The 14,682-nt window shown below is 42.6% G+C and overlaps 1 protein-coding gene across 2 annotated transcripts in view; it reads left to right on the top strand.

Annotated features, from left to right (window-relative positions):
• TBX20 (T-box transcription factor 20) overlaps positions 1-14,682 on the top strand; it is a 42,298-nt gene that overhangs the window by 2,467 nt on the left and 25,149 nt on the right. For both annotated transcript variants that reach the window (XM_069809310.1, XM_069809315.1), the window contains exons 2-5: positions 312-546; positions 1,810-1,974; positions 7,240-7,348; positions 12,931-13,089. In XM_069809310.1, coding sequence (XP_069665411.1) covers positions 312-546; positions 1,810-1,974; positions 7,240-7,348; positions 12,931-13,089 — 668 coding nt within the window. The remainder of the gene's footprint in view (positions 1-311; positions 547-1,809; positions 1,975-7,239; positions 7,349-12,930; positions 13,090-14,682) is intronic.

Genomic DNA, 14,682 nt, shown 5'->3' with positions numbered 1-14,682 from the left:
CGCCAGCCCCCCTCCAAGCATCTCTCCCCGGGGAGAGGGGCCGCTCCGGGCTCATCTGCCAGAATCACCACCCTCGCCCTCAAATGATGAGCTGACGCCTAAGAAAGAGCGCGGATCTGCGGGTGTGCTGGGTCGGGGGGGGGGGGGGGGGGCAGCTGAGCGACAAATGCACACCCTCCCCCTCCTTTTTTTTGTTTGGAAAATAGTTTTTCTCGTCCTGGCTGAATCCCCTCTCTCTTTTTTTTTCCTGAAAAAAAAAAAACCAAACCAAAAACCAACCAAATCCCAAACCAACCAACCAAATCCCGCAGAACAATTCGTTGAGAAATCCTCTTGCGCCCAGCCTTTGAGTGACTTATCCAGCCTGGACCCTCACGGGGATTTTAGCACCAGCCCTTCATCCCTGTGCACCGAGCCCCTCATCCCCACCAGCCCCATCATCCCCAGCGAGGAGATGGCCAAAATTTCCTGCAGCCTGGAGACCAAAGAGCTCTGGGACAAGTTTCACGAACTGGGAACTGAGATGATCATCACCAAATCCGGGAGGTAAGGCTTTCTTTCTAAAAGTGGGTTTGGAGGGGCGGTGTGTGTGGAAAAAAAAGGCAAAACACACAAAATCCCCACAGTTTCTATTTTAGGAGAGCATCGCGGATGGCCTAAGGGGAAGAGGAGGAGGGTGAAGCCCCTTAATTGCCGCCGCGGAGGTCAGCAGCCCCTCGGCGGGTGCTGCGCTGTGCGCGGAGGCGAGCGGGGGGCAGAGGGAGAAGCGGCCGGCTCAAATCAACCCGGAGGCGGGGAGGGGCGGTGTCCCAGGAGCTGGGTAGAAATATAGTTTCCCTAATAATTTGGTCCGTAGCTAAAAGCTGCTTTGTGTGGTGCGGTGATTTTTGCGGGGCTGGGTGGGTACAGACAGAGGGAAATAGGGCGGTCGTGGGGAAATCATTCAGTCAGGGCTCGGTTCGGTTTGGTTTTCTTTTCTCTGAGTTGCAAAAATGTGCAAAAGAATCCCAGGCTTTCTCGTCACCTCACACCATGTTGTTTCTTCAGTAAGGCTTTTAGGGTTTGGGCAGTCCGGAGGAGCCCAGTGTCTTGTCGGGTTTTGTAATCCCCAAAGTTACTTGTTATTAATGTAGTTCCCTGCCTATTTTTTTTTTATTAACAAGCTCTTCCAGCAAGTGCTATAAAAAAATATTTTAAAAAGTACGTATAAAATCTACAATCCGGAGTTCAAAATTTTAAACTGTTTAAAGTTAGTTATTTCTGGTCTATGGCAAAACCTTACATTTTAAAGTTGTGTTTTGTCAAAATTTAAGTGAAGAAAGGAAAGTTTACTTTTGAAAATCCCCTCAGAAATATCCTGAGCAGGCTTAAAAGAACATGCATGTAAAATATGTGAGAATATTAACAGAAATAACTTCTGCAATATTTCCCTAACACTTCTATGGATCCCATTAAAAAAATCCACATTTCTAAGGATTTATGTACCTTAGGTATGACTATTTTCTGAAATCGTAGTGTCCTTTTAACTAACAGCCAAAAAGCACATTTCTCCTTTACTCTTTCACTTTTACCATTTTTGCTTTTTTTGCTTCCAAAAAATCGTTCTGAATTCAAGCTGCAATTTCTGTCTGTATGAGGGAGATACACAGGATTTAACTTCTGTCATGCTAAAGCAGAACCAATAGATGCTTTATTTATTTTTTTTTTCAGGTAGTTTAAATTCAATTCTTACTTTTAGCAGCTTTTCAGAAGCTCTCTTATTTCTGTTCTCCATCCATGTATTTATTTTCTGATTTGCCTTTATTTCAGGAGAATGTTTCCTACGATCAGGGTTTCCTTCTCTGGAGTGGATCCTGAAGCCAAGTACATTGTGTTAATGGATATAGTTCCTGTGGACAATAAAAGATACAGATATGCCTACCACAGGTCTTCCTGGTTAGTGGCTGGAAAAGCTGACCCTCCACTCCCTGCAAGGTATGTAGATTTTACTGCTGGTCTTTCTTTTACTTACTTTACTTTTTTTTCTTTTTCTTTTTTCCTTCAAGAAATACCTGCTATTAATCTTTCCATACTGTTTGCAAACAGTGTTCTGAGACTTTGTGTCCATGCTCAACAAAGTTGTTTGCAAAACTCTTGATTAATTTCTGTGATGCAGAATCGGGCCTCAAACCTCTGCTTGAGGCTTGATTTATACTGAACGTTCCAACCATGCAGGATTTGGCTAAATGCCCTTTTATATATATATGTATGTATGTATGTATGTATGTATTTTAAATGTAGTTTGCCTCAATTCAGATAAGAAAGCTTAAAAAAAAAAAAAGATATTGATTTTTCTTTTGGGTTTGCCCCCCACCCCCAGCATTTGACCTCGTAATTTAAAGCAATCCAAGCACCACCAGCCAAGTCCAAGTAGAAATACTACATTACAGTTCAGTGCTGTTTATGCTTGAACTGATATTATTTCTTGATAACATATCCAGCATTTGCTAACGGATGATTTTATCCTTGCTTTTAGTCACCTCTTAGATAGCAGGCAAAGTATGGATCAGTTCTACAGCACAGAGATTTATTTTTTTCTGTTAAGAAATCATGACATTTTCTGAGACATTAGGAAAAAATCAAGTGAATCTAAATCTGTGTCCCCCCCCCGCCTTTCAATACAGAAACAAAATGCTGTAGAAAACTAATTTCTAAAATCATTCTGTTAATGTAATTAATGACAGACTCCTTGCAGCATTGGGAAGCTGAGGCTGCAGCACTAGGCTGTATGGTAGGAGGGCACTTCAGCAGAGACCCACACTTCACTGTATTCAGCCCGGCACTTCAGTAGATACTTAAGTCCCCAAGTCCAGTTAAGACTGAAGCACATGTCGAACGACTTTGCTGAGTCAGAGCCAGAGATATGGAAATAACATGAATGCCTCTCTGGCTTCAAAGAAACTTTTCGTGGGGGGCTCCACACAGGCACACAGATCCGCTCCAGGTGGCTCAGCCCAGCGTTAAGAACTTGCTTATTACAGGGACAGAAATTAGAAGTGAAATGCAAGAAATGGAAGCACATTTTTGTGTGTGTGTGAGTATAGGGACCGAATCCTGCACACTTTCCTCATATAAACAGTTCACTGAAAGCTTGCTGACTGCTGATCTCTGGAAGGCGGCTCAGGGAAGTAAACAAACAAAAAGTGCATGCAGAGAAGCTGTGATTAAAGACAGCAACCTAGGAGTTATGTTGGCTTTGTTTTCATGGCCAAAAACTCCTTCTTGCAATGTGGTGGTTAACGTCTGAGGGCTTCATTTGACGTATTGTAATGGGCACTGATCAAAACCCAAAGAAAAAATGTGGATCCTGCTCCAAAGGAGTCAGCATCAAAAGAAGAAATAAGGGAAGGACAGAAATAGTTTTAAGGCAGGGTTCTCCCCTTCTTATTTTTCTGTTCAAGTGCCTTTTGGAATACCTTTAAACAGATTGCTAATTTACACTGGCATAGACTAGTTCAATGAAGAAATACAAGAATATAAGGCAAGACATTGATCCTTGGAATAATTAGCAGCCGCCCTACTGAGTGTTTTAGAGCTGGGGCCAAACCTCCTTGGAGTTTATTATCATCATACTGTGGTAGCTCTTTAAGGTCCCCATCAGATCAGTGCCCCTCTGCACAAATGTATATCTGTGCTGTTTCATTTTCGGGATGTTTTCAGGATGTTTTGCCCCTGTGTGTAAATGTATACCTTTCATGTTTTGTTTTCAGGATGCTTAACCAAAAGACCATTGATCATAGCACAGGCACAGATTACTTTTTCTTTGTATGAAGGGGACTTACAAATACATTTATGCACTTTCTCCTTTTTATGCTCCTGTTTGGTGAGAAAAAGGATGTCAAGAGGTTCAGCGTGCTGACATTTGCATTACTATTGCTTTTTCTGAAGCATTAATGCATCTTTTGAGGTGGGATACCTCAGTCTTGCTCAAACAGATTAAAAGTAGTACTCCTCCCATCTTGAAACGGGTTTGATCTTGCTCCAGTAACAGGAGCCCTTAATGAAGTTACAATTTCTTGTCCTCCAAACTCACTGTTTTAGCTCTCCTTACTTGAGGAGTGTCAGCGAGGGGCATATGTGCACTTAGCATCTGGACACTGGTGCCAAGGTGCTGACTCCCCACGCACATCACTGCCTGCATCTGCATAGGCACGACGGCATCAGGGGAATTACTCAGGAGTCATCTTGTGCATGGGTGTAAGACTTTGCAGGATCGAACCCGTTAAATGTTTTGCTCTTTCCATTATAAAAATAACTTTCAACTATAAGACAGCTTTTTTTTTTTTTTTTTCCCCCCAAATTAATAAGTATTCTGTGATTCTGTTTGAAAGATTAGCCCTTCAGGGAACTTTCTGTAAAAACCAGTTTTATCCCTGTCTTCCTACTGTCAATGTTTAAGACAAGTTTATGTTGCAATAAACACTTAAATAAAAATACTTTTCAGAGAGTCTTTTGTAAATCTTCTGAAGTGCTATCTGGGGAGAGAATTCCTATGGGATATTTTATGTTTGTTCTTCTAAATTGCTAAGACTGTGTGAAACATCAGTTTAATAAGTTTCAGCATGCACCTTTATTTGCTCTTCTTCCTTTTTCACCTGCTTTCTTTTGTTCAAAAGTCTGTCTTTTTTTTTTTAAATTTTTTTTTTTTTACTGTATTTGGCTACAGTCATTTGTTTAATGAAGTTAGTTTTTATGTGCTTACAGAGAACTCTAGGTAGGAAACATTTAAAAGGTATATTTTGCAAATTATTCAAGACATTAAGGTAATTAAAAGCAGCATGCACAGGGCTTGTAGGTCCAGACCAACTGTTAAACTAAATAGGAGAGCAGTGTCGCATTCCAAAATATGCCAGAAGGAAGCAGTACCCAAACCTCACATATATCATGAAACACTATATACTGTGGAGGAAATTCACATCCAAATATGGCTCCTAAAGCCTTTGTGAATTGAAGCGAGAAGCTCCTGGTGTCTGGCCGGCCATGGGCAGCAGAGCCCCTGGCAAACTGCTGGGGGAGCCTTGTGTGCTGCGCTGGAGTGTGCACGTTTATTTCTCTAACCCGTTTGCTCACAATCTTCTTGATGACTTCTGCTTCAGAGGGCTATATGTCTAGTTTTCAGCCTTCTTCTCCAAGGTGTACAAGCTCAGGCCATAGGAGAAGTGTGCGGATAAGTGTAGTTCACCAGGTGGGACCACGTGTTGCAGTGGGATCGACAGCGCGTAGCAAATCAGTAAAGAAAAGCAGGGTCTATTAATACATTTATGTAACTGATATTCAGGTGCCCATCCTTCAGTGACTTTCCCGTTAGCACTCCGCTGACATCCAGGCACTTCGCAGTTTGAGAGCTGTGCCAAGCATTAACCGCCTATGGTGTAAAACGATTGTGCTCAGCTTTTAGACACATGAAGATCTTTACTCATTCCCCAGCACACATTTGAAATAGTTCAGCTTTTTGGTCCCAATTAGCCAAACCTTGCTCAGCCTGACACTCTGTGATCACAGTAAACATTATTAGCTATCCAGACATTCAAAATTAGAAGTGGGGCTCAAAAAAAAAAAAAAAAATCACAAGACTAGCTGAAAGCTTGCAGGACATGTTTAGGACTCTTTGTTTTGCCTTCTCTAATTCAAGGCTCTAAAGATTGAGATTTTCACAGCTTTTTATATGAAGGCAAAGTTAATTTTCATGAGAAGTAAAATTCTTTTGACGTAACAGGATTCCAGGTCTTGGGTTTTCAGATACATCATAATTTTTCATGAGCCTTGCAGTGCAATCAGCAGAGTCGATAGCAGTGAGGATGCTTGTATGCTAGGAATATTTTATTGTGACAGGAACCCTGGCTCAGCATCCCTCCCGTGGACATAGCTATACCAGCCAAGCTGTGCTTTGGATCAATGTAAGGAAAACATCCTCCACATCTGAAGCAAGCTGTGCTGGTAAAACTTTAGTTTCACTGTGTCTTGGGGATTATGCTGGCAAAACTGGAGAGTGCAGGATCAAATCTCCTTCCTCTTTGAGCAACAAAGCTGTGCTCCCCGGAGTCTCTAGTACAGGCATTCCTTGATTAGGGATCAGCATAGTCTATCAAAGTGTTACGCCCCATCATTCAGTGGTTTTTCCATTCTCCTCTTGCCTAACCAAGACCGGAGCTCAACAACAACAGCAAATGTTTATCTTTCTAACCCAGCATCTCAGCGCTGCCCCACCCACCTAATGGAAGAAATCCATCTGTGTGTCCAAAGACATCACCCAAAATGAGAGCCAAGCCCTCAGCGAGTGATAACCAACACTGGCAAAAGCAGAACAGGTCTGGTTTTCACTAGCTGAAGGTCTAGTTCAGCTCTTAATTCACTATCACAAAAGAACATTTGAGTTAGTTAAATCATTTTCAGCAATACATTATTCCTATAAAATCACTGTTTTTAAATAGCCTGGCACTTGTAATTAGTCTAGTCATAATGTATATATCATTGTATCTACATGTCTTCTGTGCTTCCTTTTCTTCTGCTTAATTTCCCAAGTGGTGGGTTGTTAATTACAGAGCTGCAATTAATTTTTCACGTCAGACCGCTGTGCTGGACTGCAGCCTTCAACCTCTTATAAACAGATGTCACCGCAGCTAATGTGTGATTGAGTGCAGGTTAAAATCATTATCACAGCTTAATGTTACATATAAAGAAAAATGCATTTTTATCTGCATTCCCCCATTATCTCTCTAATGACACTATGTTTTTTCTCTCGGAGCTGTAGTCATTGTTATTTTAAGTGCTTGTTAGTACAGCTGGGGGCAAAGACATGATCAATTTTTCATTTGGGAAAAGACACAACGGTGAATGTTAGTTAAGTCTCCATTTTAGATAATTATATAAAATAATAGGTATGGTTAGAGAGCAATCTAGCACTCTGACACAGGATTCTTCATTACGTCCCAGTGAATTAAACAACTCAAGTCATCTGCTTTACTGTCTTTCATTAATGGTCGTATTTCAGGTGTTCATTACTTTGGGGGAGCTTGTGTCTTGTTTGAGTAGTAGATCTGTATTACCCTAAGCTCTCAGGAAATCCATGCCTGTGAAACCACCGCATACCCCAAAAGCAAGATATTACGGGCTTTTTAATTGCATACAGATGTGGTGCCCATGCGCAAGCCGAGAGGTGAGATTTTTTTTATGAGTAGGCCTTTTCCCTGTCTTTTTTAGGTTGTATGTGCACCCTGACTCCCCATTCACGGGAGAGCAACTGCTGAAGCAGATGGTGTCCTTCGAAAAAGTCAAACTCACCAACAACGAGCTGGATCAGCATGGCCACGTGAGTAGCTCTCCTGGTGGGAAAGGGTAAAGGAATCACTCGCTTGTGCCATAGGGCTGAGCTTGCGGGCGAGAGGCTGCGATGGGGAAAGTCTGCCATGGACCCCACGTTACACCTTTCTTGGCTGGCCCTTTGTACCGCAGTGGAGGAGGATGCTATGTGAAGCTTTAACGTGTTGGGTTCTAATCTCTGCTGACGAGAAACGAGTGACTTCAGAAGTGAGGTTTTTTCACTTTTCATAACATAGAGCCCAGGTCAACACAAGCGTTCAAATTATGCTCCTTTGGCCATCAGAGGCAGCACATCCATTGGGGAGAGAAGTTCAGGGTGGAGTGGAGCATCAAAGTATGGGAGGGAAGGGAAGGAGGGGAGCTTTTTGTCATGCTTCTGCCCACATTTTGCTGTGACATGGCAGTGTACACTCTGCCACATGCACTGTTTAGCAAGCTCACATGCTTTTCCATGTGTGCTTGGAAGCTCCCTCTCATTACAGGCAACCTCTTGGGGTTGGGTCCTTCAATAGGGGCTCTTTTACTCCCAGACTCAATGCAGCATGGGCACAGAGTCAGCAGAAAATACTGGTGCGACACCAAAACAAAGGCTGTTGAATTATAAAAATAAGTGTGCTTCAGCTGCCCTTGAAATAACTGTAGGCTATCTGCAAGTTAAGGTGCCACAGGGTGGGCTTGGGCCTCTAAAGGAAACAGGTCCCTGCCCTAATCAGTACCAGTTTGTTGTCACAAGCCCTGCGGCTGGAAGCTGGTAAATAGGATGCAGAGCTGCTGGCCATGGGCTCCCACTATGCTCCATCAGCGGGGGCAACCCCTTTAGCTACCTGACTGTCTAATGGTAGGTGGTAAGAAAAAGTGTTGTCTGTCCTGTGCCCTCCCCCAAAAGTGGCCGTAAAGTGCAGGAATGGCTTGGTAGTGCCTCCAGATTGCAAAAGAAGAGCTAAAAGAATTTTCTCTGGGCTCGGTGATTCTCCAGGGGAAGAATGAAGGAGCAAGGGGATGGATCTGAAAGGGTTGTTGGCTGAGAACGGGGCAGTTAAGAAGAGTGAGTGTAAAGGCAGTGTTAGTAAACGAGGTGTCAGGAAGAGAAGAGTGATTTTGAATGCTGAAGCACATGTAGGCATAACTAACCTGTAAAGCTGAACAATTGTGGCATACACGGTGTCAGAAATCCCTCCCCTAGTGTGGCATTTATTGCCTGTTTGGACTGTGTGAGACAGTGGCCGTTTGTCTGACCTGTGTTCTCTGCAAATGCTTCTCATCTGCAAGAGAATTTTTACTCATTTCAAGACCTAAGAATTGAACCACAGCCATGATCATTCAAAATACATCCCAGAAACAACAACAAAAGTAGTTTAAAAAAACCAGAAAAGGAAAGAAAGCCCAGATAGATGCCTCTGTGTTATTCTTTGTAAAGATCTGTCTGTGGGTATATTTTTCTTGAATCTGGTTCCCACCGTTGTTCCTCTCCTGACTAGCGGAGAATGTCTTCTTTTTTTTCCTTCTCTCTTTTATTTCATAATGTGTAGAAGGGCAAAGCTGAAGATTTGTGGGCTCTATCACTGAGTGATGATAGAGCAGTATATGTGAGCATTTAAAAAGAAGCATTTTTCATCATAACAGGGGCCATGTGTGCCTCTAATAAAGGGCTCGCAGCAGTATATTGCAAACTAGTTAGGAGCAGTCCAGTTCCCAGAAGCCCAGACGAGTATAAAAATGAAGTAGGTCTGAGAAGCTGTCGGGAACAGAGACATGTGACAGAGCAAGAAGACGTAATTGTCTCAAATACAGGCAGTGGGAGAAAATGATCTGTAGGGTTTGAGATACAGCCTCCCAATTAACTTTCCATGAAGCAGCGGAGGTGGATCCCATTCTGTACGTGAAGGCTTTGGACAGCTGAAGTCGATGGAAAGTTTTGCATGTTCAGTTAAGAAGAATAAGCCCCGAAGGCTTGATCCCATGTTGAGATTTGCATGGCAGGTGTTTATGCCTTCGCGGAGCACTCCCTTTTTTAATATTTTGTGGGGTTTTATGTTCCAAATTAGGGTGTCAGGTTTTATGTGCTGCCTTATTGAAGCTATGTAAGTACCATCATTGGGTGCTCAGTAGAATTAAGAAAGAAACTCATTCTCTGGAGCCTTTAAGGAGGACTCACTGTGCCATGGTCAACAGCATTTCTGAGCTCTTGTGTACTAAGAGAAGGGGAGAATCGAAATGCTTCCTGCAACCTCTCCCTTCAGTTTGAAAGAGCCCTTCCTCACTGAAAAAAAAAAGTTTTTAATTGACCTGCTAAAATCTCAGTTGTGTTTGATAAGGCATGTTGGTTCCCAAGGCAGTTTTAATGATCTAAAAGATGCCTTTAAGTACTAGTTATAGGTAGAGAAGCTGGATCCAACCTGAGTCCAGTTTGTTCTAGTTGCTTGCTTTCTCCATCCTCCAGAAGACAGTTTTGGTTGTTAAGGTAATTGTGGTATTTTATTTGTAGGGTGGTTCATTTCCTGAAAAGGAATCTGAAGAGAAGAGAGGCATTTGTTTGTGCTAGCATTTGTTTGTTTTCTCTTATTCTGAGACTTTTGGAGTTGGCAAGCATCTCTGCTTGTGTATCCTCAACAGCATGCATAACCCCATAGCTATGCACATATTCTCCCCCAGCATCAGGCAGAAGCCTTATCTCTGTGTGCATGACATACGGCTTGCTCCATGGAAACACTTTCAGATCTCCTTACCAGAGGAAGGAAATGGCTCCCATCTCTGGATTTTTACAGCTGAGCAAGTAATTCCCATTTTTCTGGTCATGGAACATTTATGAACGTGATTTTTTTTCCAGATTTCACACAGACTGCTTCTTTTAGGAATTTCGGTTGCATTTAGTTGGGGTGGCATAATTTCTGGTTTATGGTGAGGTGAACCATGACTGTATATATTATCGTAATTGCTTTTCTGGCATTTATGGCAGCAAAACTCAAACACATGAAAGTTTGCAAAAGCAAACACAAAGGTGTGAATGTGGCCAACAAATAACTGTGAAAGCAGGGGTTTCAGAACAGCCACAAGGAGTTATGCCCAGGGGGTTTATTTAAAGTCAACCTGGCAGAAGTTAGGAACCTCCCTGCTTTTAGAAAGCAAACTTTGCCTGGTAACACTCTTCTTCGGTGAATATGGAAGTCGCATTCACAGCATAGTTCCTGAATTCAAAGCCACCTCAAGGGTTTTGCAGCTGGCATCCAGATTGCCTCTGGTGACCAGCCTGTAGCCAGTGGGAGCCAGATGCCTACAAACCTGCCTGACCTTACAGCAAACAGGATCCCATAAGGACGGATCCTGGTCATCTCCCCTGCTGCAGGCTGTCAGCACGAAGGATGGCTGGCGGCCTGTGACCACGCTGTACTGCTGGTAAGCATGTGCCAGGGGGCTACTGTAAGTATATGCGCACCTGCTGTTTCCCTTGGGGCACACCAGCACGAATATCGCAGAGCTGGCATCAGGGATTTTCTGATAGCTACACCATGCAGGTAGGGGACTGCTTGGACTCTGAGACCACTCTCAAGGGCTACTTCAGGAGATGCACCCTGTGTATGTAACTCCTTTAGACTGTTTCAATGGTCCTAATGTAAGAAGTTGCATGGATATTAAGGGGTACCTTTGTGCAGTATCCTGCAGACTTTAGTATCAGCCAGTACTGTAACGTTGGCAGCCTGTGTGGGGATGCAGATAGAGCACTACATACACACACCCACACAAAAAGGAAATAGTGGCCTTAACCTTGGCTTTGGGTCTTTTGTGACCTCCTGACTACATTCAGTACTTGTTTTGTAGCTGAATGACCCGACTTGCCTCTGGTGGGAATGTGTAGGGTAGAGCATCGTGGCAGGGGATGTCATCCATGTGCACTTCTGGTTTCAGGAAACTTTCATAAAGGATTATGCGGTCTTGTTTGAGAAATTGAGTTTCTTTATTACAGTTTGCATTCATAGAGGAGTGAAAGGAAAGGGCATGTGTGGGAGCTGCTCTGTCACGGCTTTTTCCTCCTCCCACTTGGCTGCTGCTCAGATGTAATGCCTTGGTGTGAATATTGCGGCCATGAAAGGCAATGGGAAGCGCTGAGCTCTGTGGGCCAACCCTTCAGTAAGCTCATCACCATCTGCACACTGTCCTTTAAAATGTCATTTCCAGCTGCTTAGAGCAGCCCAAGTGACTAGGATGGTAGGACAAAATTTTACAAAGAGAGGGAAAAGTGCTAAGGATGTTAAAGGCAAGGTCAATGGTCGTTGTGTGTGTGTATACATAAAATGGTGAAGTGATTTGAGAAAGGACATGAGCTAGTAAAAGCAGACACGCAACATTTTCAGGACAATGGTTCCCCATCACTGTAATGACTTTCTTGTTGCTGTGTGCCCCCCACAAAGTCACAGTGCGAGTCTTAGCAATGTTTGGACCTGAAGGAGCAGCGAAGAAAACGCTGATGGAAATTTTAGCCATGACAAAGCTGTCTCTAAGCTCTCCACTCCAATGCGACGTGCAACCTTTCTCATTGACTGAGTTAGCATGAAACACTGCACCACTTCTGCTGTGTTTCAGCTGAAGTTAACGCTTCCTGAGGAATGCACATTAGCTATTCCAGATGTACAGAGCTGACTGTAACGTCGTTATGGCCCCTGCAAAATAGAACCACCCACACCATTGCCAATTTAGTCTTGTGACTGTGATTATATCCAAAACAAGGACTGGTGCAAGCCGAGCTCTGTATTTAATTCTTATATTGTAATACTGTGGTTACAGACAGCCAAACAAGCCTCCAGCCAGTGGTAACCGAAGCAAATGGGACTCTTGGTTTGACTCCGGTGAATGTTGAAATTGGTTACTTGGTACATTAGGTTTAGAATTGTTTGGGGAGCTTGCAAACAATTATTAAGGAGGATAAAATAGCAAACCCTGGTTATCTGGGGGTTCTGTACTGGTTTCCCTCCTTGCCCTAATTTTTGGTAGTCTGTGGTGAAGAGCATCTACAAAGTAGTTTGCTTTAAAGGTTTGCCACAGTAGAAGGATCTGGGGAGTTTTGGTTTTGGTCAGCTGGTTTGTGATGCCAGTGGTGGTGGTTTTCTGGTTGGGTTTTATTTTCTTCTGGTTTTTTTGAGGGGTTCCTGGCTGTTTTCATTCTGCACCTGTACATTTTTGCAAGTGTGGATTCTTGGTCATGAGCTTTCAAGTGTTACATATTTACATTTGCAGCTGACACCTGCAAACTGGGGCACATGCTAGCAATAACAAATTCTTATGTAAAACACCTCACCTGCAGGAACAGGTATCTATGCTTCAAAAAGCATGTGCTCAACAGTTGTGTAGGAGGGAGAGGAAACTAGCTCCTGGGATGCCTGCTTTTCCACCTTCATTGTCTGGAACTGCCTGAAGGAGCTGGAGAGTTTGCTCTGAAAATCAGCCCCTGGCTAGTTAGCTCTCAGATGTCTCCCCTGCAGTGTTAATTAGATCTTCCCCCCCCCCTACGGTTTTATAGCCTTCGAGGGTCCTGTTAACCTCCCTCTCAGGACAGTGCCTTGTCACTCTTTCTTGCAGATCATTTTGAACTCCATGCACAAGTACCAGCCAAGGGTCCACATTATTAAGAAGAAGGATCACACAGCTTCTTTGCTAAATCTGAAATCGGAAGAGTTCAGGACATTTATCTTTCCAGAAACAGTTTTTACCGCTGTTACCGCCTACCAGAATCAACTGGTGAGTACAGTTGCTAATTTCCATCGATTGAACTAAATTCCAACCTGCTGAAAACTTTCTTTTCCTCAATCTAAACTAGGAAACTTTCTGATATAACCTACCTTTCCATGCCAATGTCTGTAGTGACCATGCCCAATCTAATCCATGTTCAGGAGTAATTCTTGTGTGTATGGATAGTACTACTAACTTCAAAGAGCCATGAGGATTATGCATGGGAGCAAAGATGGCATGAAAGAGGCTTTCATTTGTCTTCCCTTCTGTCTATACAAAGCTGTTTTCATATTGTCATTCAGTGCTTTTCTAATTATAGCTCATTAAGGAGCTGTTCGTTCTTGCCGTGATCTTTCACTCCACAAGCTGTTAGCTGAGAGATACTCTGGTTTGCACATGATGATTTCATGGGCTGAAAAAGTTGACTAATTAAGCTGTAAGGCTCAAACGTAAGGGAAATCACTCAGAGATATGCTTTTCAGAGGCTGCCCAGATTACATCCAGATGTTCGAATTTCAATTTGCATGCCAGTGAATAATATATACAAAATGGAGGAAATCATAACAATGGATTGCTAATGAGTAATTTTAGGAAGTATATAAACAATCGGAGAGCAGAGGCTCTGCTTGACGGTGGATAGGGCTTTAATATTTAAGTCAGTGGAAATAGATTGTTGGCTTCAGTGTGATTCAGAGTGTGCTTTAAGGGCTTAATGACTATGGTGCTTAAAAAAAATACCTCTTTCCCTTTCTAATTCCCCCAAGTTAAGAAAAATACAAGTACTGTCCAAACATGTGGGCAGGCAGCATCACAGAGTTAATGTACCTGCTGGATTATTTAAAGAAGTCTGCATTTGTTAATATGAAGCAAAAGTAACTAATTTCTAAATGCTCTGAATAAAATGAAACTACTGCATAGGCGGCCAAGGAAGCTGTGAAGATAATACTGGTAGTATTATGCCAGTCCTTATGACAGACCCCACATCCCACTTTAGGGCTTTAATATCAGAATGTATGGATTTGAAACTCAGGTTTGTATCTGAATGCTGTAGAAAATACATTCAGTACCTGGCAGTCTCAAGAATATAATGTTCGGACACGTGGTTAGATTTTTCCATGTAACTTTCTGTAGAAACCAGCAAAATAGTAACAGGCACAAAACCAGCTAAACCTGGAATTTATTTCTGTAAGATGGATTTGTGTTTACTGATGATACTTACACCAGAGATGTTTCTAAACTAACCTTCCCAAAGCACATACATTGAGTCCTGCAAAATTTCTCAATGGAACATCTCCGGAACCCCTAGAGGTTGATGCTGTCATTTTATTTATGACTAATGAAAATGGAGCCTTTTTTCATTTTTGCCATTTCTTTCGGAACTGTTTTAAGGAGGGATTGATTACATTTCTGGAGGTTATTAGATAAAAGCTAAATACATTACACTTTCAACAAACTATCTCATAATTTAAGATTTAAAGGGCATGCATTTATTCAGACAGTCAAACCACTGCCACAGAGTTGAATTGTAGGTCAGGTTTCATTTTAAGATGCTTTCTAGCAGATGTTCTCTGATTGTTTGTAAGACAGTCTCTCAGGAAAAAT

The sequence above is a fragment of the Haliaeetus albicilla genome, chromosome 2, assembly GCF_947461875.1.
Source record: "Haliaeetus albicilla chromosome 2, bHalAlb1.1, whole genome shotgun sequence".
NCBI lineage: Eukaryota > Metazoa > Chordata > Aves > Accipitriformes > Accipitridae > Haliaeetus > Haliaeetus albicilla.
This window is presented reverse-complemented; position numbering and strand designations above follow the sequence as displayed.